At 40.5% G+C, this 23354-nt stretch overlaps 1 protein-coding gene and 1 long non-coding RNA gene across 4 annotated transcripts in view; one reads left to right on the top strand and one right to left on the bottom strand.

The window, feature by feature from the left end:
- LOC121278470 (syntaxin-7-like) overlaps positions 1–16570 on the bottom strand; it is a 50794-nt gene extending 34224 nt beyond the window's left edge. Inside the window, exons 1-2 of one of the 3 annotated variants that reach the window (XM_041188932.1) lie at positions 16490–16570; positions 676–891 (exon numbers count right to left, since the gene is read on the bottom strand). In XM_041188932.1, coding sequence (XP_041044866.1) covers positions 676–784 — 109 coding nt within the window. In that variant the 5' untranslated portion in view covers positions 785–891; positions 16490–16570. Of the gene's footprint in view, positions 1–675; positions 892–16485 lie in introns of all 3 variants that reach the window. The other 2 variants (XM_041188931.1, XM_041188933.1) reach the window with 2 other exon arrangements.
- LOC121278471 lies at positions 16021–21165 on the top strand. Its single transcript, XR_005943154.1, has 4 exons — positions 16021–16081; positions 18986–19085; positions 19295–19448; positions 21111–21165. It is a non-coding gene; the product is annotated as an uncharacterized LOC121278471 (long non-coding RNA).
- Positions 21166–23354: the final 2189 nt, after the last annotated feature.

The raw sequence follows: 23354 nt of genomic DNA, 5'->3' as shown, positions 1-23354 counted from the left end.
GATATATTTGGGCTTCATAAATATAGGCATTGAATGCAAAAGCAAGGCAGTTATGCTGAGCCTTTATAAAAAAAGCTCTGGTAAAGCCCCAAGTAGAATACTGCAAGTTTGGTATAAAGCTCAAATTTTGAAATTTTACTCTGTATTCCAAGATCCAAGTCATTTACAAAAAAAGCAGTGTTCCTTGAGGAGCACCATTATCTACCAGTGTCCAGTCCAAAGAACTACCAACTACCATGACTTGCTGTTTTCTATCCTTAAGCCAATTTTTGAATATCTAATTGGGCACTGACCCTCCTATTCCATAAGCCTCAATTTTGTTAACTAGTCCTTTGTGTATTTTGTCCAGGGTCCTCCAAAGGGGTCTATAGTTCCTTTTTGCTTTCTTCATGGCAACATCTTGGCCAGAGTCAACTTGCCAGCCAATCATTGCCCTTGTCTCTTATCGCATAAATTGTCGTGATTGTTTGAAATTTGGCATTCTTGAGTTTGTCCTGATGAGTGCAGGATGAAAAGCTTCGGCAATGTGTCTCTCTTTTCAACAACATTCAAGATCTATACTACCAACCATCTACAACATAGTCTGTTTCTTTATTCTTGCTAGGTTACAATAGTAAATTTGTGTTTGCAAATTAATTAGTTGTCTACTAGAAAGGAAGATATTTTGTAACTTACAATTTTGTGCAATCTTCTGGATGTTGGAACTTATAACTTGAGCAAGTTGGTGTGCCTCTGAAGATAGATCCGTTTCTCCCAAGTTATCATTATTTTTTCCATAAGACATGGCTGGTTAACAGTTTAAGTAAAACTCCAGCGAGATTTTCAGTTGACCAGCATCAGAAGTTCAAAAAACCTTCCCGTGTGGATTATTTCTGGCACCTAGAAAACAAGCTGAAGTATTATTTATATATTAACAAAAAGTTGAAAAGGATTTAATAGAGTATCCACTATCCACTTGTAGGGAATTCAAAACCGGGATGATAAATATAATAAACCCAATAAAAAATTCAGGAGAAACTTCTTTAAAGTTAACATCTTCCATAATTCATCTGCATGTATTTTTGATCTGTCCCATATCCTTGGGCATTAGCCTAGGCTCAGTGATAACATTCAGCTCAATTGTAGGTTGAAATCCCACTCCATAAACTCAACCACAATCTAGGTCAACCCTTCAGTGCAGTACTAAGCAAGTATTGCACTAGTCAGAGGTACATTATTTTGAATGAGACTTTACACTGAGACTCCATCTACCCATTTAGAATCTTGTGGAAGAAACTGAAAAACTGGGGAGCTCTTCTAGCATTGCTAGAACCTAGCATGCACCTCAATCAGCACCACTAAAACCAACAATCTAGTCAATTACCTCAATGCAGTTCGTAAGACCTCACTTTGTGAAAATTGGATGCCATGCTTACCCCACAGTAAAAGTGATGAAACTTCAAAAACACTTCACTCTCAATTGCTTTGGGACACCCTGAAGTCATGAAAGGTGCTATATACATGCAATAAATAATTGAAAGAGAAAAACTATTATGCACATAAGAGACTCCTGTGAGACAGATAGCCTGATGTTGCAGAATGCACACTTCTTACAGAAATCAGTTCAGGTATCCCAGCAAGTATCAGAAACTTGCCAAATTGAGAATTAGAGATGAAATTCGGTGTCTTATCATTAAAACATCCATACTCCCCAACTTCTGGCTAAAGGCCACAACTGCTCCATTTCCTTTAAATTTATCCATTGCATTTCTGACAGTATTTCAGACTGTGAAATCAGGCTAGGAATTATACCATTTACTAGTACAGAAAGTACAAAAGAATTAACTGGCTGGTCTTCGAATTAACAGTGGCCAAATCAGTTGAATGTCAGATGGCTACTGATAAGTCATTTGAAAGTTTCTCTTTGCATACAAGTAGACTGCTTTCATCAGAGGCTTTTATTTAAACTTGGCAAAAGCCAGAGGTCTCAGTGGTATAATGGGGGGAAATGGGGGAGTCAGAAATAGGAATGGAAGCACAAATTCAGTGGGGGTAGGAAAGAGTTGACGTTTCGAGTCACGAGGACTTGAAACGTCAACTCTTTTCTTCTCCGCCGATGCTGCCAGACCTGCTGAGTTTTTCCAAGTAATTCTGTTTTTGTTTTGGATTTCCAGCATCTGCAGTTTTTTGTTTTTATCAGTGGGGGTAGGAACTGGTATGAAACTTGGCAAAAAATAAAACATGCTCAAATAGCCTGCAGATGCTCTGCCAACAGTACAATGAGCATCCCAGCTAACATCACAAATTCAGGCAGCAAACCAAAATAATGGAAACTTTAACCAAGGGAGCAATGGGGTCTCGATTTGGAAGCCTAAGGGCTAACTGAAGCATGCAAAAACCTTCAAGAGAGAAGGCACCATCCCCAAACACTGATTCCTCTCCTGGCTGTGTGCTGCATCATCAGCAAAATAGCCAGCAGGCTGGGAGGGGTATTCTGGTTAAAAAAATAAATCTGTGTAAGTGATGAACAGGCTTGGAGAATAATGCAGCATCCTCTGCCAAAAAGGTTTGCTATGAGCAACAAGGAACACACCAGGGAGGGGTAAGCACCTGTGACCGAAGATTGTTCAATTTTTTAAAAAATTTTCAGGAGGCTGCTTTTATCAGGCAGAGTCAACATGGTTTTATAAAAGGAAAATCACGTTTAACCAATTTATTGGAGCTCTTTGAAAGAGTCACATGAGTTGTGGATAAAGGGGGACCAGTGGATGTACTGTACTTAGATTTCCAGAAGGCATTTGAGAAAGTGCCACATCAAAAGCTAATGCAGAAAGTAAAAGATCATGGAGCAGGGGTGACATATTGGCATGGATAGAAGATTGGCTAGCTAACATGAAGCAGAGAGTTGGCATAAATAGGTCTTTTTCTGGTTGGCAGGATGTGACGAGTGGTGTGCCACAGGGGTCAGTGCTGGGGCCTCAGCTTTTCACAATTTATATAAATGACTTGGATGAAGAGACCAAAAGAACGGCTAAATTTGCTGACAACACAAAGATAGGTAGGAAAGTAAATTGTGAAGATGACGTAAGGAGGCTACAAAGTGACATATAGGTTAAGTGAGGGGGCAATGGTCTTCACAAAATGGGGTATACCGTGGGCAAATGTGAAATTGTTCATTTTGGCAGGAAGAATAAAAAAAGCTCAATCTAAATGGTGAGAGATTGCAGAGCTCTGAGGTTCAGAGGGATCTGGGTGTCCTAATGCATGAATCACAAAAGGTTAGTATGCAGGTACAGCAGATAATTAGGAAAGCTAATAAAATGTTATCATTTATTGTGAAGGGAATTGATTATGTGTACAGAGGTCGCTGTTTAAATATAAGGAGTTGCTCATTTAAGAAAGAGGTGAAGAAAAGTTTTTTTCTCTGAGGGTTAAGTGTCTTTGGAACTCTCTTCCTCAAAAGGCAGTGGAAGCCAAGTCTTTGAATATTTTTAAGGCAGAGCTAGATAGATTCTTGATTAACAAGGGGATGAAAGGTTATCGAGGTAGGTAGGAATGTGGGGTTGAGGTTATATGCAGATCAGCCATGATCTTATTGAATGACGTAGGAGGCTCGAGGGGACTACTCCTGCGCCTAATTCATATGGTTGTATGCACATAAATGCAACACAAGGACAGACAGAAGCAGCAAGGGAAGTTGAAGCACTGAGGAATCTGATCAGGGAGGAAAGCAAGGGGTGCAAGCAACAGGTTCAGAGAATAACTATGGGCGGGGTAAGACGGGGTGGAGTGTGGGCGCTGACAGGTGTGGAGAGCCAACAAGAACATGCACATCAAGGAGGAAGGAATAAAACAGAGAGTGAGCTAAGATGGGACAGATTGAAGTGACTCAAAAAGTGGGAAGTGCCAACAATAGTAAACCACTGTGGAAAAGTCAGATAGAAGCCCAGAGCATGCTCAGGCCCTGATGTATGGAACATAGAGGGTGGCAAGGCAAAATGGAAAGTATACAACAGCATGCAATTGGATATGAGGACTGCACCAATCCTCAAAGTGAGACGAAACATGAAAATCAGAATCATAAAGTTAAAAAAAACCTAAGCAAAAGATGAGGGAACATAATTACATCCTAACAATGTCAAAGAACATCTATTTAGCATACAGTTTTGTATATACTATACTTATGAGCATAACACTTCACAAAACTGCGAATATCACAATTTAGCATACCCTGACTCAATGAAACGCTCATTAGGTGTCTCACTCAGAGTAAACTTTTATAAAAAAAGAAAAGCAGTATTATTTTCATGTACAAACAACTGGACCATATTTCAGATACGAAGATGTACTTCTACAAAATCAATAAAAATACATCGTCCTTTGGAGAGGCTTCTCAGAATAGATTACTTTGCAAACATTAATAAACTTTACTATGACCAACTACCTCAAAACAATCACTGAGCAAAACAGGTGTCGAAAACGACAGTCAATTGGAACAAATGAAGCATCCGAATCAAAATAATCTAATAAATAATAACCAATGTAACTTTGGCAGGCAATGAATGTCTGACAAATCTCCTTATTTTTTTTCTTGAAGAATGGGCAATAAATGCTGGCCTAACCAGTGACGCTCAGATCTCATGAATGAATAAATAAAAAAATTGATAAGGGATTGGCTGAAGAAAAAACAATTAATCATTAGAGGACTGATGTCAGCATACCAGTGGAATGCCAAAGAATTCAGTATTGAGATTACTCCTGTTCCTAATTTTTTTTTATTCATTAATGGGAAGTGGCCTTCACTGGCTGGGCCAGCATTTATTGCCCATCCCTAGTTGTCCTTGAGAAGGTGGTGGTGAGCTGCCTTCTTGAACCAGTGCATGTGGTGTAGGTACACAATTTCCAATTTTATTGCCCTCATACCTATGAATGGATGTTGCAGAACACTTCATCGCCAGTGGATAATGAGTACGCAGGGTTTCTGCTAATGTATACTACACAGAAAAATGTAAACTGGTCAAGTTTGCAAATGATATTAAACAGAGGAGCAGTTGAAACAGCTCAAGGCCAACAGAAGGGGTTGATTAAAATTTACATAACTACAAGATCCTAATGTTGGCAGGAAAAGTGAATACAAGTACACTTTGAATTAGACAATTTACAAATAGTTAGAGACAAAGCAGAAAGGGATGCGAGTGAGATACTAGATTCTGCACTCAAAAATAAATCAAACTACTGTGGAGCAGAATCAAAACAGAATGCTTAATTATACTGCTAGGTCAGACGAAAGCAGGTTATATACCACCAGCCTACATCCTCCAGGTATTACAAATTGCTGTACAAATCAATGAACTACCTTTGAAGCACAATCACCATTATGCAAACAAATGCAGAAGCCCATGAGGCTGGAACCCAAAGAATGAATGATTAGTGTCACAACCTCCATAAAGATCCAATAAGTTTTAAAAAGAAATCCAAACTTCCAGTTAAATCTTATCATGTTATCCCTTCAACTATTAATGTTTTAAGGTTTTTACTGTAACAAAAGACTAGAAACACTATTGGTTAAACATATATAATTTACACTGTCCTTTAAGTAGCTTTCAATTCTCTCAGAACCAGTCCAAAGTGATTCTTCCCTCCCCCAGGTTTACTTCTGCTCTTCTTCCTTTCTCAGCCAGGTATCTTAATCTCAGAACTGTCTTTCATAGTGAGGTTTTTCTCCCCCAGGGACTGTTTCTCTAAGGCAAGCTAGGCAAATCTTCTAGCCTCATTTTAACTCATCAATTTGTGTTTTCTCAATCTAAGTGTGAGCTTCCATGCACATACCTGCATGGTGAACCACAGTGTCTTGCTGCTTATAGCTGCTCTCCCTCTCCCAGATCCTAACAGACTGCTTGTGTCTAAGTTTTCAGGGGTGCCTTAGAAACCCTTCCCCTTTCAAAGCCCATCTCCATGGGAATGCAAAACATATTAACCTTGTAGCCAGGTAGAAATGCTAATTAGCTATCTTTTTGACCCCATTTCTATTCTATCTTGCAATTAAATGGGCAATTTAAAGCATAACTGCTTACAACCTGACATTGTCGACACCTTCATGGGGATTTGAAAGCTAGCAGTCTAACCACTGTAAACACAAATGTTGTTGCCATTGTCTCCATGTGTGAATACCATATAACCTTCTTCCCAGCAAAATGATCTGGACCTTCCTTTAATCTTTAACAGCCCCCTCACGCAGGCCTGTTGTCAGGCAGACTTCAGAACATGTCATTTTACCCAAAGTTAAGGACACAGACACAAAACATAATAATCTTATAAACCTCATGTTTGTAACATCAGGAACAAAAACAGAAAGGGCTGTAAATACTCCACAGCGCATGCAGCATTTGTGGAAGGAAGAAGTTATCAAACTGTCTTTGGTGCTGTAGGTTAGCAGAAGAATACAAGAGATAGGAGGAGTAGTAGATCATATGGCCCATCGAGCTTGCTCCAGCATTCAATATGACCATGGCTGATCTCGGGCTTCAACTCCACTTTCCCAACCACTCCCCCATATGCCTCGATTCCCTGAGAGAACATAACAAATCTATCGTAGCCTTATATATATAGCCAACGATAAAGCATTCAATACCCTCTGGTGTAGAGAATTCCAAAGATTCACAATCCTGAGACTGTGCCCCCATATTCCCCAGCCACTGGAAAGAACCTCTCAGTGTCTACCCTGTCAAGCCCCTTCAGAATCTTGCATGTTTCAATGAGATCACCTCTCATCCTTCTAACCTCCAGAGAATGTAAGCCCAATTTTCTCAGCCTCTCATCATAGGGCAACCCTCATCCCAGGAACCAAACTAGTGAATCTTTGCTGTACTGACTCCAAAGCAAGCATACGCTTCCTTACATAAGGGGGTCAAAGCTGCACACAGTACTCAAGGTACGGTCTCACCAAAACTCTGTACAATTGTAGCAAGACTTCTTTGTTTCTTTGGTAGTGGGTCAAAAACCTAGAACTCCCTTCCTGACAGTACTGTGGGTGTATCTACAAGCCAGCGAAGCCCACATCCCATGAATGAATTTTTAAAAAATACTCTAATCCTCTTGCAATAATTTGCCTTCCTAATTGTTTGCTGTACCTGCATGCTAACTTTGAGTTCCTTGCATGAGAACACCCAAGGCTCTCTGAATATCAAAATTTACAAGTTTCAGCCCTTTTAAAAATACATTCTGCCTTTTATTCTTTACAGCCAAAGTCAATAACCTCACACATCCACACAATATACTCCACCTGCCACCATAGTGCCCACCTGCGTATATCACTTTGCAGGCTCGGTGTCCTCCTCACAATTTACATTTTCACCAACTGTATTGTCAGCAAACTTAGATACATTACTTTGTCTATTTGTAAATAGCTGAGGTACCAGCATTATCCTAGTGGCACTCCACTAATCACAGTCTGTCAACTTGAGAATGCCCTATTTCTGCCTACTCTTTGCTTCCAATAGGTTAGCCATTCCTCTATCCATGCTATTACCCCCAAGTCCATGAGCACTTCTCGCCTATTAACCTTTTGTGTTGCACATTATCAAACGTCTTTTGGAAATCCAGGTATACTACCTATAATGGTTTCCCTACATCTACCCTACCAGTTACATCCTGAAAAATACTTCAATTCATCAAATTTGATTTCCCTTTTTAAAATTATGTTGTATTTGCCTGATCACACTATAATTTTCTAAAGACATTGTTAAGACTTCATTGATAATAGATTCCAGCACTTTCCTGATGACTGGTATTAGGCTAACAGGCCTATGGTTCCTGGTTCTCTCTCCCCCCACCCCCTCTTTCTTGAATAGCAGTGTCACATTTGGAAACTTCCAATCTGCCAGGACCACTGCTGAATCTAGGGAATTTTGGAAAAATACAGCCAGAGAATCCACTATCTCTGCAGTTATGTTTTTTAGAAGCATAGTTTGTAGGCCACCAGGTCCCATGGATTTGTCAGATTTTAATTCCTCAAGTTTCTCCAGTACTCTCAGTGTTGCAAGAGCACATGATGTCAAGTCTACGGTGGAACCTGAAACATCAACCTTCTAATTCAGAGGCAGTAGTGTTACAAATTGATCCAATAACTTATTAAAAGTACTAATATTGTACCATCACCCTGATCAGACCACATCATGGAGTATTACTCAACTTTGATTAGAACACAAGGGAAATATTCAAACCAGTAAAATTACATAAAGGTAAGGCTAAAAGAATAGTTTTATGGGGAAAATACTGAAGAGACCATGTGAGATAGGAACAGTGAGACCATTCATGCAGCTGTGTTAAAGCTACCAGCCCCTCTACTCTTGACGGTGACAAAAATGGTACATCTATCTATATCAGTTTGACTTCTTTCACTTTCTTGGTAGAAATGAGATTCACACACAGAAAATGGTGTGGCTTGATATATTAGCCCAAATATATGGACACAATGTCTGCCAGGTGAAACAAGGACAAAGCCAATCAATTCAAATAGGGGTACAAAAGCAAAATACTGCAGATGCTGGAAATCAGAAAGAAAAATAGAAAATGCTGGAAATGCTCAGCAGGTCAGGCACCGTCTGTTAACTTTAATGTTGGAGGGCCAAAAAAGGTTTGTGGTTGTATCCAAAGAGTTAAGTAACTACTAGTCCCCCATTTCAAAGAAAGTGCTACTGGGACATTCTTGACCAAGGTTGTTCTACAGTTAACACCCTGCATTCAGAAATTAATTTATGTTGCTGGAATCAGTCATTTGACATAATTAAAATATGCTGGGAGTGAAGTCAGCCATTTTGAGGGTGAATCAACCATTTTAGCAAAATAATTTTCCATTCTGTAATCATGTTGACTTTTTTCAGTGAAATTATCAACTAGTGCTTTTTCACCTTCACTAACCTTTTCTCTTAAAGAACTATTCTCCGCCTTGCGGTTTGGATTACCTGTCCCTCAAAATGCCTGGCACAGCTTTTTAATGGTCAGGTCAAATGGTAGTGACAAAAAGAACCAGTGGTTAAGTCTACAATATGCACGAGTCTAGTCATTTGATGAGGATGATATTCATGGTTAACTTTGAATTTCTTATGGTCAACGTTGTGTTCCATGTTGGCAGAAGCCTCTATAGAATAATATAGTAAAAATTAAAAAGAATAAACTGGTGTTTTGATCCAACCAAGTTTATTTTTGGAAGAAGAGAAGGAAGAAAATATGAGCACCGTACTGCATGGTGGTGAATGCAAGTTCAAGTTAAAGTAGTAATTATGACTTCCACTGCCTGGAGGATAAGGATCAAACGTAGCTGCCAGTTTACATTTCACCCCCTGTTCTTTTCTATAGCAAACAGACAATACAAATATGCATCTGAGAAACTTAAGATAAATTAATCTAACAAGGAATGAATTAGAGACAATCACAAACAATTAACAACTGTATGGAAAAGGGTCAATGCTTTCATCACAAACTAAGTCGCTGCAGTTTGTTATGATTATTTCAAAGGTTAAAAAGCCATATGGTTCAGCCACATTCATTGGATGGATGACGTCTATACATATACCCAATAACTTTCTGTACAGTGAATGGGCCACTGGGTCACAACCTCAATATCTATACCTCCACTACGAGGACACCTGCAAATGAGATATGCAGATGGCCGATGTTGACACCAACAGCTGGGAGATAGTCACTGAAGAGCATGACCCCTGGAGGCTGACAGCTTGGAAGGGCATTGGAACAGGTGAGCAGAAACAAAAAGTTCAGCTGGCTGAGAAGAGGGCCCAGAGAAAACAAAGACTAGTGAATCGTGCACCTTAACAGTCCAGTCTTCCTCTGCAGCAAATATAATCATGCCAGAGCGGGGCTCCTGAGTCACACAAGGCAATACTTAAATAGTTGACAACCACAGCATAAAAGGCCGTTTTAAGAAACAGAATGGCTGCCCACATATCATCAGTGGCAAAGCTATGCGCATCCAGTCTTGAATAGTGGACAACTAAACTGCTCACTGGAGGAGCAGAATCTACAAATATCCCCATTCTCAATGATGATGGAGCCCAGCACAGCAGTACAAAAGATAAGGCTGATGCATTTGCTACAATATTCAGCCAGAAGTGCCGAGTGGATGATCCATCTCTGCCTCCTCCCGAGCTCCTCAGCATCACGGATGCTAATCTTCAGCCAATTTGATTCACTCCACATGATACCGAGAAATGGCGGAAGTCACTGGATACAGCTAAGGCCTAGACAATATTCCAGCAATAGTACTGAAGGCTTGTGCTCCGGAACTTGTGCGCCCCTAACCAAGCTACAACACTGGCATCTACCCAGCAATGTGGAAAATTGCCCAGGTATGTCCTATACACAAAACAGGGCAAGTCCAACCCGACCAAATACCGTCCCACCAGTCTAGTCTCGATCATCAGTAAATGATGAAAGCAGTCACCAACAGTGCTATCAAGCGGCACTTGCTTAGCAATAACCTGTTCACTGCTGCTCCGTTTGGGTTCCACCAGGACCACTCAGCTCCTAACCTCATTACAACCTTGGTTCAAACATGGATAAAAGAGCTAAACTCCAGAGGTGAGGTGAGAGTGACTGCCCTTGACATCAAGGCAGCATTTGACCAAATGCAGCATCAAGGAGCCCAAGCAAAACTGGAGTCAATGGGAATCAGGGCGAAAACTCTCCGCTGGCTGGAGTCATACCTAGTACAAAGGAAGATGGTTGTGGTTGTTGGAGGTGAGCCATCTCAGTTCCTCAGGGTGGTGTCCTCGACCCAACCAACTTCAGCTGCTTCATCAATGACCTTCCTTCCATCATAAGGTCAGAAGTGGGGATGATAGCTGACGATTGCACAATGCTCAGTACTTTTTGCAACTTCTCAGATACTGAAGCAGTCCATGTCCAAAAGGAGTAAGGCCTGAACAATATCCAGGCTTGGGCTGACAAATGGCAAGTAACATTCATGCCATTGTTATGATGCAGCAGATGTGTGCCAGGCATTCTAACTCCACGAGGGAAACTGGATAGCACTATCACGGTGGTTTTGCAATTTGTATTTATTTCAAGATGCATGCACTGAATTCAGAAGTAAAAGCTCAAAAGTTAAATTAAAATATTTATCAACAAAATAAAAGATGTCAAGCACATACATAAGACTACGATTACTACTATAATAATTCCTAATAAACATGACTCCCAGTTAGAGCCCATTTAAGGCAACAGTCCAAAAACATATTTTAGATTTTAAACAGATCCAGCAAATTAACAATATCCTGAACAGTGCAATTCCAAATGGCTGTTCTCCAACTTCAGTAGACAGCAGACTTAGGCACAAATACTGGAGGCTTCATTAAGGCTATTTCACACACTTTTGTTAGATCTCGCATGGCCTTCTCCTGACACAGCCTCATTCTCCTTTATATATGTTTCACTCTTTTTAATATGTAAATTCTATTGTTTCAAATGTCTTTGAAAATGTTTCTTCCTCACAATATAAAAACTTTCACATTGCTATTATTTGTCAGTAACCTTTCAAAAAAATAAACACATTCTTTAGCCCTGCTTATCTGGCTAGTTGTAAACAGGCTGTGATCCCTTTAAAATCCAAATCTCTCTTCATTTACCTGAAAATGCAAATTCTCTTCACGCCTTACATGCTAAGCCAGCATCCATGTTTACTCATTAGCATGTCAAGCACCTAGCTTCTTTTGATGAGAAAAAGCTTGCCATCTACTTGACTCCAAATGTAATTAAATCACATACAGACAGACGCAACTATACTTACTCCAGTAAACCTATTTCACAATTAACCAGAAAAATATTGTGAAAATTATACTTTCATGACACCAACAAGTGCCAGGCAATGACCATCTCCAACAAGAGAGAATCTAACCATTGTCCCTTGACATTCAATGGCATTATCATCACTGAATCCCCCACTAACAACATCCTAGGGGTTACCATGGACCAGAAACTAAACTGGTCTAGCCATTTAAATACTGTGCTAAAGAGCAGGTCAGAGGGTAGGAATCCTGCGGTGAGTAACTCACCTCCTGACCCCCCAAAGCCTGTCCACTATCTACAGGGTACAAGTCAGGAATGAGACAGAATACTCTCCGCTTGCCTTCACAAGCGCAGCTCCAACAACACTTGAAGCTTGACACCATCCAGGACAAAGCAGCCCGCTTGATTGGCACCATACCCACAAACATTCACCTCCTCTACCACCGGCACATTGGTAGCAGTGTGTGCCACCTACAAGATGCAGTGCAGGAACTCACCAAGGCTCCTTAGACAGCACCTTCCAAACCCACAACCACCACCATCTAGAAGGACAAGAGCAGCAGATAGATGGGGACACCACCACCCCCAAGTTCTCCTCCAAGCCACACATCGTGACTTGAAAATATATCGCCGTTCCTTCACTGTCACTGAGTCAAATTCCTGGAACTCCCTTCCTAACAGCACTGTGGGTGTACCTACACCACATGGACTGCAGCGGTTCAAGAAGGCAGCTTACTACCACCTTCTCAAAGGCAATTAGGGATGGGTAATAAATGCTGACCTAGCCAGTGATGCCCACATCCTGTGAACGAATAAAAAAAGATAAGCTCTCACAGATTTATCCATTAATTTCACTTTTGCAGAACTGCAGCTCGATAAAAACTTACAGTAAATGAAATCTAAAAAACTTAGGTTCTATTCTCCCTTGGTTTTTCACTGTGGTAAGGCTTTTTTTGCATTTCTTCAAAACAACTCAGTTTTAAGGAACAGGTTTGAAAAAAAAGAGGAAGCTGGTATACTTCCTTCTGCAGTAATCAAATCTCTCAAGCAGACAGGCGTTGAAGCAGCAGTTGCTACAAAATATGTGAATGTGTGGTGATCACAGAAAGGCATGTCCATAATAAACAGGAAAGGTGGCTGTTTTAGACAAAATACAAACATGATCTGCCTAATCAACTGCAATTCGGAGAATGCATTTTTTTCCCTTACATGGCTTTTCTCAGTTGTCAATTTCATCCTAAAGTCAGTGTTTGGGGAAAACATACTTTCACATGATGCTGAAAAGGGGAACCAACCAGAAACAAGTTTGCTTTATATCTCTAGTACATCTCCTCGCACTACATGGTCATTCCACTCTCCCGACAAAAAACATGTCTTGCCCAACCCTTACATTAAGTGCATAGTATATATTAAAACAGCAGTGTTAAATTTATGCACCAAAATGCTTCAGATTAGTTTACCTCACATTAGGGTATTGCCCATCAGAATGTAACATTATACTGTTATGCACATATATCCTAAGCAGCTCCCAGTCCTCCTGACAAACACTCCTTTTGTACATACTTCCATGCTCTAAAAATTCACCCAAAAGCCTCTGCTAATTAATACTGAAAAAACTTTTTCTTGTCTAGCAATAAGTCTACATCGTAGCTCTAACAACATTCTTTCCAGGTAGTCACTCATTTGTCCGCAAAAGAATAATTTTCTGACCAAATCTTTTTTGCAGCCTCTTTCAACAACTCGCTTCATCAACTTTCCATCAGAACATCTGATGACAGATCATCAACCTGAAATGCTAACTCTGTTTCTCGCTCTACAGATGCTGCCTGAACTACTGAGTATTTCTAACATTTTTTGATTTTATCTCAGATTCCAGCATCTGCAGTATTTTGCTTTTGTAATAGCTTAGAGAAGGATGGATTTTAAAAATGGATAGCAACATGCAAAAAACAGAAATATGCAAACAAAATTATTACATTCACTCACAAATTATGTACCAAAGAATATAAGTAGAATGCACTTAAGAAAGGAAATTAATCTCTAAAAACTTTCAAAACAATGCAGTGTAACTCAACGGCCAGAGCATGTATTCCAATATGCAAAGCCACCTATTAGTTACAGCCACCAATTATATTGTGACAAGAGCCAATCAATATAGGCAAACTGAATATGTGGACATAGTCATTTACTATGGGAAGATTTGAGAAAAGCTAGACGAAAAATGTGGCATCAGTAGGGTTGTTGACAACAGTAAATTTGGACAGATACAAGCTTTATATTGTATGAATTTAAATTTAGTGTTGCCTTATACTCAGTGATTTATGTCCCTATATAGAGCCCTCAGCATTTCAAACTATTGCAAATACACAAATGCCAGTTGTATCAAATATTGTTAGTGCCAGTTCCTCAAACGATTTAAAGATTAGACAGTAGTGGAATTTAATTTAAATCATTAACTTCCCTTGAAATAAATGGCAAGACTTTTGCAAAACATTTTACGGTCTCACTCTTCGAGCTTGACCAAAGACTAGTACACAGCCTGGAATACCTACAACCTTTATAAGATTTCACAACACATGCTCCACCTTTGACTCATTAGAGGCACATAGCCCAAATGAATCTTATAAACTAGCCAGTTTAAAAATGTCATCTGAAGAAGTTATTTTAAATGTTAGTAAGATGCCCATTTTAAAAATAGATAATGTACACAAGTTAATTTCAAGCATCTATGATAAATTGCCAAATGAAACTGATGCCACTTTTTGAAACAAGTGTTCAGTGAACTTTTCTGTAATTGTGTATATGGAGAATACAGCCACTACTGGAGATTGTTAAGTTCAAAGAAGCATGCCAAATTCAATTGTGTCAATTTCAGTCAACCAACAGACTGATCACAAGATGCAATACTTGAAATATATAATTTTTATACCTTTATGACAATCATTAATGCACAATCTTTATAAAGTAAACCAAAAATCTTAGCAAACCAAAAATAAAGCCAAGTGCCTTAGATACAAAAGAAAAATTTAGTAATCACAATTCACAGGAACTGTAGCTAACAGCATTATAGCTTCCAGTATTCAGGTTTCAGTTGTCATGCATCTGCTATTGAAAATATGGGGCTGAGACACAGTTGTTGCAAGCACAGTGTAAAGAGAAATAAATCTAAAGAAAAAGTATAACATATGGAATGAGATTTAATGCTGTAATCTAATCAAGAATTTCATTGTGAGATGCTCGAATTTCATTAACAATTTAGTTCAGTGTTTTCCCACTGTGCAGGATATAACATCCTTGCAACTCAATTCTGGTTTATGCTGCCTCACTATTAGAAATATAAGTTTGAATGTAACAAGTTACTGTCCAGAATTTAATAAAACAGAACCACAAGATAATGTTCTACTACCTCTCTCCATCCTCCTTCTGTCTCTCACTGCCCCACCAAGAAATAAATTCATTTATTTTCATGTTTTTCTCTCCCAAAAAGAAAGACTTTTATAGCACCTTCAATGACTTCAGAACATCACAAGGCAATTGTAAGTACTTTTGAAGTGCAATCACTGCTGTAATGTAGGAAACCAATTTGCACACAGCAAGCTCCCACAAACAACAGTGCAATAATAACCACATAATCTGTTTTGGAGACTTAGATTGAGAGATAAATATTGGCATGAACATTACGTTCAAGGCGGCAGCACACCACCACCTTCTCAAGGCCAATTAGGGATGCGCAATAAATGCTGTCCTAGCCAGCGACACCCACATCCCATAAATGAACATGAAAAAAGATAATTCCCCTGCACTTCAAGGTAGTGCCATGGGATTTTTTTAAGGTCAACCCAATTGGTCAGACTTGTTTAAGTCTTATCTGAAAGTTGACACTTCCAACATTTCAGCATTCCCTCAATACTGCACTAGAATGTCAACCTTGATTTTTGTGCTAAAGCTCTGGAGTGAGATTTAAGCCTACAACCATCTGACTCAGAGGTGAAAGTTCTACCAAATGGGCCATAGGTGACACAAAGGTTTTAATTTCTTCCTGAGATACCTTCCACATAGACCTGCCACCTACTGTCCTTCGCTAAAGAAATCATCTTCACAGGAAAGTTTGGCAGTAGCTGGCAACAGGCAGGGTTATGAAAGACAGGTTGGGGCGTGCTCCTGGCCAATTACTTCCTGTGCACTGAAATAAGCAGAGGCTGAAATCCCAGCCCTGTGGTCAGACACAAACACAGACCCGTGAGAGTTGGAGGACAGGGTCAAAACTGGAATAATTGGGAAAACTGCCACCGCCACCCAGGTAACGATGAGTTAAATCAGCACAGAGTGGAGGATCAAACCGGCGACCGTCCGACTACTCTACCTGGATCAACTCCTCCACCGAGAGACACCCATTAAACACCCTTCAAATAATTTCCCATTGGAAAGATTTGGAATTTCCCTCCCTCGGAAATGCATTAGCTGGGACAGCTTTGTGTAAACTACAGGGAGATGAGGGAATGGGGGAGCGAAGAGCCTCTCCCTCCCCGGATTGGGGGAGGGAGCCCAGTGACCAGGGTCTGCAGTCCAGTGTCGGCCGCTCCCAGCTGAAGCCGGGGCCCGGACTCAGTTCAAGATGATCCCCCAGAGCCTGGGGCTTAGCTAACAGCGGCAAAAGCACAGGACAACGAGAGACAGCGCGGAACCCACAGCGACGACTGATACCTACTCGGGCCGGTCGCTCAGCCCCGCTCCCTGGCTGTTCCGTCTCGCCCTCCGAGCCCCACCCCTTCTCGCCCTCTGACCCCCGAGGCCCCTCCTCCTCTCCCCAGTTACCTGGTCGTCTCACGTCACTGCGCGAGCGTGCCTGGCACGTGCACAGGTTGGGACTGGTTTTGATGTAGCGGGAGGAAGGGAATAATTCCCAATTATAAAGATAGTGTGAGACCTTAGAAAGCAGCAGTTTCTTTCTTTAATCTTGACACAATTTGAGTAAAAGAAAGACGTGCTTTTCACAACCATTGAATGTCTCAAAGTACTTGACAGCCATGAAGTATTTTTGAAGTCGTTGTTGTAATGAAGGAAATGCAGCGCCTAATTTTGCACACAGCAATCTTCCACAAACGGAAATGTTTAAGACTTTGGGATCTTCCTTCGTGATGTTGACTGAGAGATAAATATAGGTTAGGACATCAAGGGTAACTTTAGTTCTTCAAGATGGTGCTTTGCGATCTTCAACCAGTAGTAGATGAGTCCTCAGTTTTAACATCTCGGCCAAATGTCAGCACTCCTTCAGTAATGCATGGAGTGTCAGCCTTGATTTTTGTCCTGAAGTGGAACTTGAACCCAGAACCTTGTGACTTAGAGGCAAGATTTTTGAAATTTGTTCATGGGATGTGCAAGATTTTTGAAATTTGTTCATGGGATGTGGGCATCACTTGCTTTCCTTTCCCTAATTGCTGTATAGAGGGCATTTAAAAGTTAACCACATTGCTGTGGGTCTGGAATCACATGTGAGCCAGACCAGGTAAGGACAGCAGGTTTCCTTCCTAAAGCATTAGTGAACTAGATGGGTTTTTACAGCAATCAGCAATGGTTTCATGGTTGCCTTTCATTCCAGCTTTTTATTGAATTCAAATTTCACCACCTACCATGGTGTGTTTTGAACCCAGGTCCCCAAAGCATTACCCTGGGTCTCTGGAATACTAGTTAGTGACAACACCATTATGCCACCACCTCCCCCCAAAGAGTACTATGAACTGAACCATAGCTGACACATGAAATAGTTGAGGTCATGAATCTGTGCTAATCCATAAACCTCTGTCTGTTCTATTTGTATATTGGCAACATAAACTTAATTTTGGGCTCTTTGTAACTCACTGCATGAAGTTTGTAACTTGCCATTCTGTTTCATGCTCCTCCTTGTACTACACTGGATTCTTGGAGCAAAGCCAGAGGTTGCAGATGGGAGCAGAAGCAAGTTTGGGGAAGGAGAGAAGAATAATGGCGAGGACAAGGATGGAAGTTATGGGTTGTATAATATCCAAGTGTTGTGGGGAAGAGTGGCAGCAGGTCAGGAACACATTTGTTATATCAGTGGCCTTTGATGTGGCTGTCTAACTCCACCATGGCATTAACATCCCACTTCTGTGTTTTTCAAACAATGACAGAGTGCGGGCATACAAGTCATCAGAGTGCCCGCATTCTGTCAAGGGAAGGTTTTCTATTTAAAGGGATCCTCATTAGGGTTAAGAATGTCTGCAGACAACCTTTGCAGCAATGGAAGGAAGATGCAAGAAGGCTACCCACTGCTTGAGTTCGAGTCCAAGAAAGAGTTGAAATATAAGCTGGTTTAAGGTGTGTGTGTGGGGGGCGGAGAGATAGAGAGAGAGAGGTGGGGGAGGGATGGTGTGGTTGTAGGGACAAACAAGCAGTGATAGAAGCAGATCATCAAAAGATGTCAACGACAATAGTACAATAGAACACATAGGTGTTAAAGTTAAAGTTGGTGATATTATCTAAACGAATGTGCTAATTAAGAATGGATGGTAGGGCACTCAAGGTATAGCTCTAGTAATGTCAACTCTTATATTTCAATTTTTATATTTCAACTCTTTCTTGGACTCGAACTCAAGTTCTGTCGAAGGGTCATGAGGACTCGCAACGTCAACTCTTTTCTTCTCCGCCGATGCTGCCAGACCTGCTGAGTTTTTCCAGGTAATTCTGTTTTTGTTTTGGATTTCCGGCATCCGCAGTTTTTTTGTTTTTACCCACTGCTTCTCTGGCTCTTCCCCTGTAGGTTATGCTGGACGTGGTGAGGGTCCATACCAAGATGTTAATTCCTCAGGGTGGAAGGAAGAGATCAGTCACACTGATGAAACAAGTGTGACTGGAAGTAGCCGAGGATGTTATCAGCAGCAGTGTGGTGCCCCGGACCTGGATATAGTTTCAAAAAAGGTTTAATGGCCTCATTAGGTCAGGGATTAGTCATCACTCTCTGATCTCCCTAGCATTCTCCTGCATAGCATTCCTCTGACTGACCTTGCAGCTCCACACATTCTTTTCTCTCCAGGCACTGTTTCAAATCTCCATCTGAACAGCCAACACTGACACTCACCCTCTTCATACTGCTATCTCACAGTCAGCTTCCACAAATGTTCTCACTCTTCTGTCACCACACATTTCACCTCTCACACTCATAACTCTCTGTTTTCTTTCATTACAGAAGTGAGCGCACAATCTCAGGGAGAGGCAGAGAACGGGGTGGACCTGCAGCCGTAACCACCCAGACAGAATTGGAGGAGGAGACCTTGAAGGGTGACAAGGTGACACACACTAAGTATTGGCGATGGAGAGATGGGTATGGCCCACAGTCCTGCTTATTGCTTTAGATGTCACATGCTGCCACTTAGCATTTAACAGTCACTCATATTAAATTAATGTCACTGCTAACTAAAATGTCATAGTACATATTATGTCGAGTTTGAACTCTTTACCTGTGTCAGCACTAACTCATATCTTTCCCTTCTCACAGGTCCTTCAAGGGTGACAGCAGACCTACTATGGGAGGAGGCTGAGGACTCCTCCGTGGAGCTTTGGCACTCTGAGGATACACCATCATATGACTCCTGTGCCTTCTCCACCATGACAGATACACAGCTCAATGAGTACTGCCAATACACACCTCAGTGAGTACTGCTGATAAGACCAAATGTATTGGGATCCTTACAGTTCTCCATGCTGTAAGATTGGTCTTATCGGCAACCTTGTAAATAGGGCCTGAGTCATTTGCTAACCATGAAAGCTTGATGCTGTAATAGTGCACAACAAAGGCATCCAGCAGGATAATCGCTACCCTGATCAGATCATTTCGAGCTGTATATCACGCAAACTCATAAATGGGCCTGAGGCAAGGTATCTCAAACATTTGAGCAACAGATAAAGCTAACTTCACTGCTACTATACAGTAGCAACACAAGTGATATTCTCCACCAACAGGATTCTGCTGTCAAGCCAGAAAGACGTTCGGCCTGTCACACAAATGAGTAATGTAGTATATTAATTTCAGCGGCAGTGTGAAGCTAGGTATGTAGGCTGTACATCCCAAAGACTGGTGAATTCTTTCAAACAACATGTTCCAGCTGCTGTTCACAACGGGCAGGGTACAGACCGTACCCACCAGTGTGTGCTGTGTAGAACTGAATTAATGCATCTGGAGCATGTAGGCAATAGCAAAACTTATAGTCGTTTGCAGTATTGAACTTGAGTGTTGCTGAAAAATAGACATGTCTAATCTTTTCATCTTGCATTCATCAGGACACTTGGCAAGAATACCAATATAAGGGGAAAACAACAATTTATACTGTATGTGAAGAGTGTGTACATGTTCTTTCTGTCTGCAAAATACAGTACCCAACCAGCCCGTGCTTGCAAAGCTCAAAACACGGTGTCCAACATTAGATGTGATTCTGCGATTGGACAATATTTGTTAAATAATCCTCAGTGTGCTAAGAATTACGCTGACAACCAATTTACGCTTGTCAGTCAGGCTTGCAGTGTGTAGCATTTGCATGTACTGGAAGCTACATATATTGCTATACAGGGACCTGTATTTTGCTGACAGAAAGAACATGTACACACTCTTCACATACAGATAACTATGTTAACTAAATATGGCTTTTTCCTGGTTAATGTAAATAAATAATTAATAAAGTAACACACATTCAGATGATGTAATTCAGGGCAGGTCTTCAGACCACTAACCATGTGACCGGCTTCCTGGTTTCATCAGTACCTAAGTGGCGAACATCCACGCTTACCAAATTTTAACGGGCTGAAAATCAAGACCAAGCGACCTAGAGCTCCGTTTCCACCTGATTCGCGGCCCTCGGCGGCGACTTTTTCGCCACCCTTGGCTGTGGTTTCCTGGAGTTAAGACACAACGTGGACGAGCCACGTAAAAACTCGGATTGGACGCTACAAAAAATTGTGCGTATTAAAATATAAATTGTTGTTTTCCCCTTATATTGGTATTCTTCCAAAGTGTCCTGATGAGTGCAGGATGAAAAGATTAGACATGTCTCTTTTTCAGCAATACTCAAGTTCAATACTGCAAACGACTATAAGTTTTGCTATTACCTACATGCACCAGATGCACTAATTCAGTTCTACACAGCACACACTTAATATATTTTACATTTACACAGATGAACACACAGTATTAGGTGATAGAAAATTTTGGAGGGAAATGATAAAACATTGTAAGTTATATTATTGTATAATGTCACAATGTGTTGAAGTTTTAATAACCTGTGCAGCAGTTTGAGAGAATTTTTTTTCTTTGTTCACAGAATCACAGAATCTTAATGGCACAGAAGGAGGCTATTTGGCTCATCATGTCTGCACCAGCTCTCCAAATGAGCATTATGACCTAGTGCCATTGCCCTGCCTTTTCCCATACCCTTGCACATTGTTTCTTTTCAAATAATTATCTAATTTCCTCTTGAACGCCTCGATTGAAGCTGCCTCCACCACACTTCCAGGCAGTGCATTCGAGACCCGAACCATTTGTTGTGTGAAAAAGTTTTTTCTCCTGTCACACTTGCTTCTTTTCAAATCACTTTAAATATGTACCCTCTCATTCTTGATCCTTTTACGAGTGGGAACAGCTTCTCCCTATCTATTCTGTCCAGCCCCCTCATGATTTTGAATATCTCTATCAAATCTCCTCTTAGCCTTCTTCTGTCCAAGGAGAACAGTCCCAACCTCTCCAACCTATCCTTTGGCTAAAGTTTCTCATCCTTGGAACCATTCTTGTAAACCTCTTCTGCACTCACTCCAATGTGTTCACATCCTTCCTATAATGTAACGCCCAGGACTGTACACAATATTCCAGCTGAGGTCTAACGAGTGTCCCATATGAATTCAGCATAAACTCCCTGCTCTTGTACTCTGTGCCCCTATTAATAAAGTCCAGGATATTATATGCTTTATTAGCTGCTCTCTTAATAAAGCATGTTCTTCCATGTGATGTGTGTGTCACTAGCAAGGCCAGCATTTGTTACTCATTCTTAGTGAGTAGCTTGCTACCTCATAAGATAGTTAAAAGCCAACCACATTACTGTGAATCTGGAATTAAATGTAGGCTAGACCAGGTAAAGATGGCAAATTTCCTTCCCTGAAGGGCATTAGTTGGGTTTTTACAACAATCAATGATAGTTTTATGGTCAGCATTACTGTGACTAGTTTTAAATTCCAGATTAATTAATTGACTTCAAATTCCATGTCCCAGTGCATTAGCCTGGACCTCTGAATTACTAGTCCAGTGAAAGTACCACTATGCCACCTCCTCCCCCAGGTACTATGTCCTAAGAGGATGTTGATAACCATGGATTTCCATTGTATTGATCATCCATAATCATGCAGGTTATGCTTGGCAAATTATTGCAGAGGTTTGCCATTGCCTTCTTCAGTTTGGCTGATCAGGAAACTCTCCTGCTCTTATCGCCTGCTATCAGGCATATTGGAAAGATTTACAAGTTGATATTCAACCTGTTTGGCCACATTATGAATGCACCTTCCATGGCCATCAAGTCCTGAAGCGGGACTTGATCTGGCTCAGAGGTAGGGACATTACCACTGTGCCGCAAGACCCCTCTGCTATGCCACCACCTTCTCTAAACCCTATACGGGTTTACATCTGTTGTTTGCTACATGGTGTGTTCGCAATCACTAACATTGCACTGCAGGGATACACTAAATAGAGGCTAAAAACAGATTTCCCCACAGAAACAGGAAAAATTAGAAAGCAATTCACTATCCGCACTGGCTATCGCTGATTTACAGAGCAGCTATGGCAAAGATCTGGGAGCAAGTCTGTAGTTTGTCCAATTAGCTGAGAAGAATGTGCCATGAAGAGAATTATAAAAGAAAGATATATGTGTTTTACAAATCCATGATTTGTGTGATAAATACACCTTTGTTCTACTTGAGAACAGAAACTGCTACAGGTTTATGAAACAATGGCATTACTGTGTTATTGTGAAGAAAAATCTTGTACATGCAGGAAGCAGAGATAATAGCAATAGCATAAACCAAAATGCAAAAATGATTCATTTCAATGTATGCTGTGTATTGATGATTTTAATACATCCAGTGTGACAATAGACCATATTCATTATATACTAATATTAACTAATTATCCATTCATAGGTAAAATTTTCCTAAAGCAGCTAGTTAAATTGATCAAACTGGTAAATTAGCATTTGCTAAGTTGGCGCTGTATGCTATGTTATGATTGCAAATCTTCTAAAGTATTGTTTCTGATACTTTCGAAATAAACAGATTAGACTTTCCTTGGTACCAAGATCAGTGCTAATACTTTTGCACATTTCTTAGATTTATCTTCTATTTGTTTTGTCCTCCTTTCTAAATTGTACAAGTAAAATACTATAGTTCTTAGGAAACATTCCAGGATTGGGAGGTTGATACTTTTCAGAAGAATCAATTTTATGTGTCAAACCTCGTTTCTGCATCTATTGTTGGCAATTTTGTCATTTGGTTTTGAAAATAATTAAAGACCAGACACCACTTGA

Source organism: Carcharodon carcharias, chromosome 5, assembly GCF_017639515.1.
Source record: "Carcharodon carcharias isolate sCarCar2 chromosome 5, sCarCar2.pri, whole genome shotgun sequence".
Taxonomy (NCBI): Eukaryota; Metazoa; Chordata; class Chondrichthyes; order Lamniformes; family Lamnidae; genus Carcharodon; species Carcharodon carcharias.
Note: the sequence above shows the minus strand (reverse complement) of the source record. Positions and strands in the feature narration are given on the sequence as shown.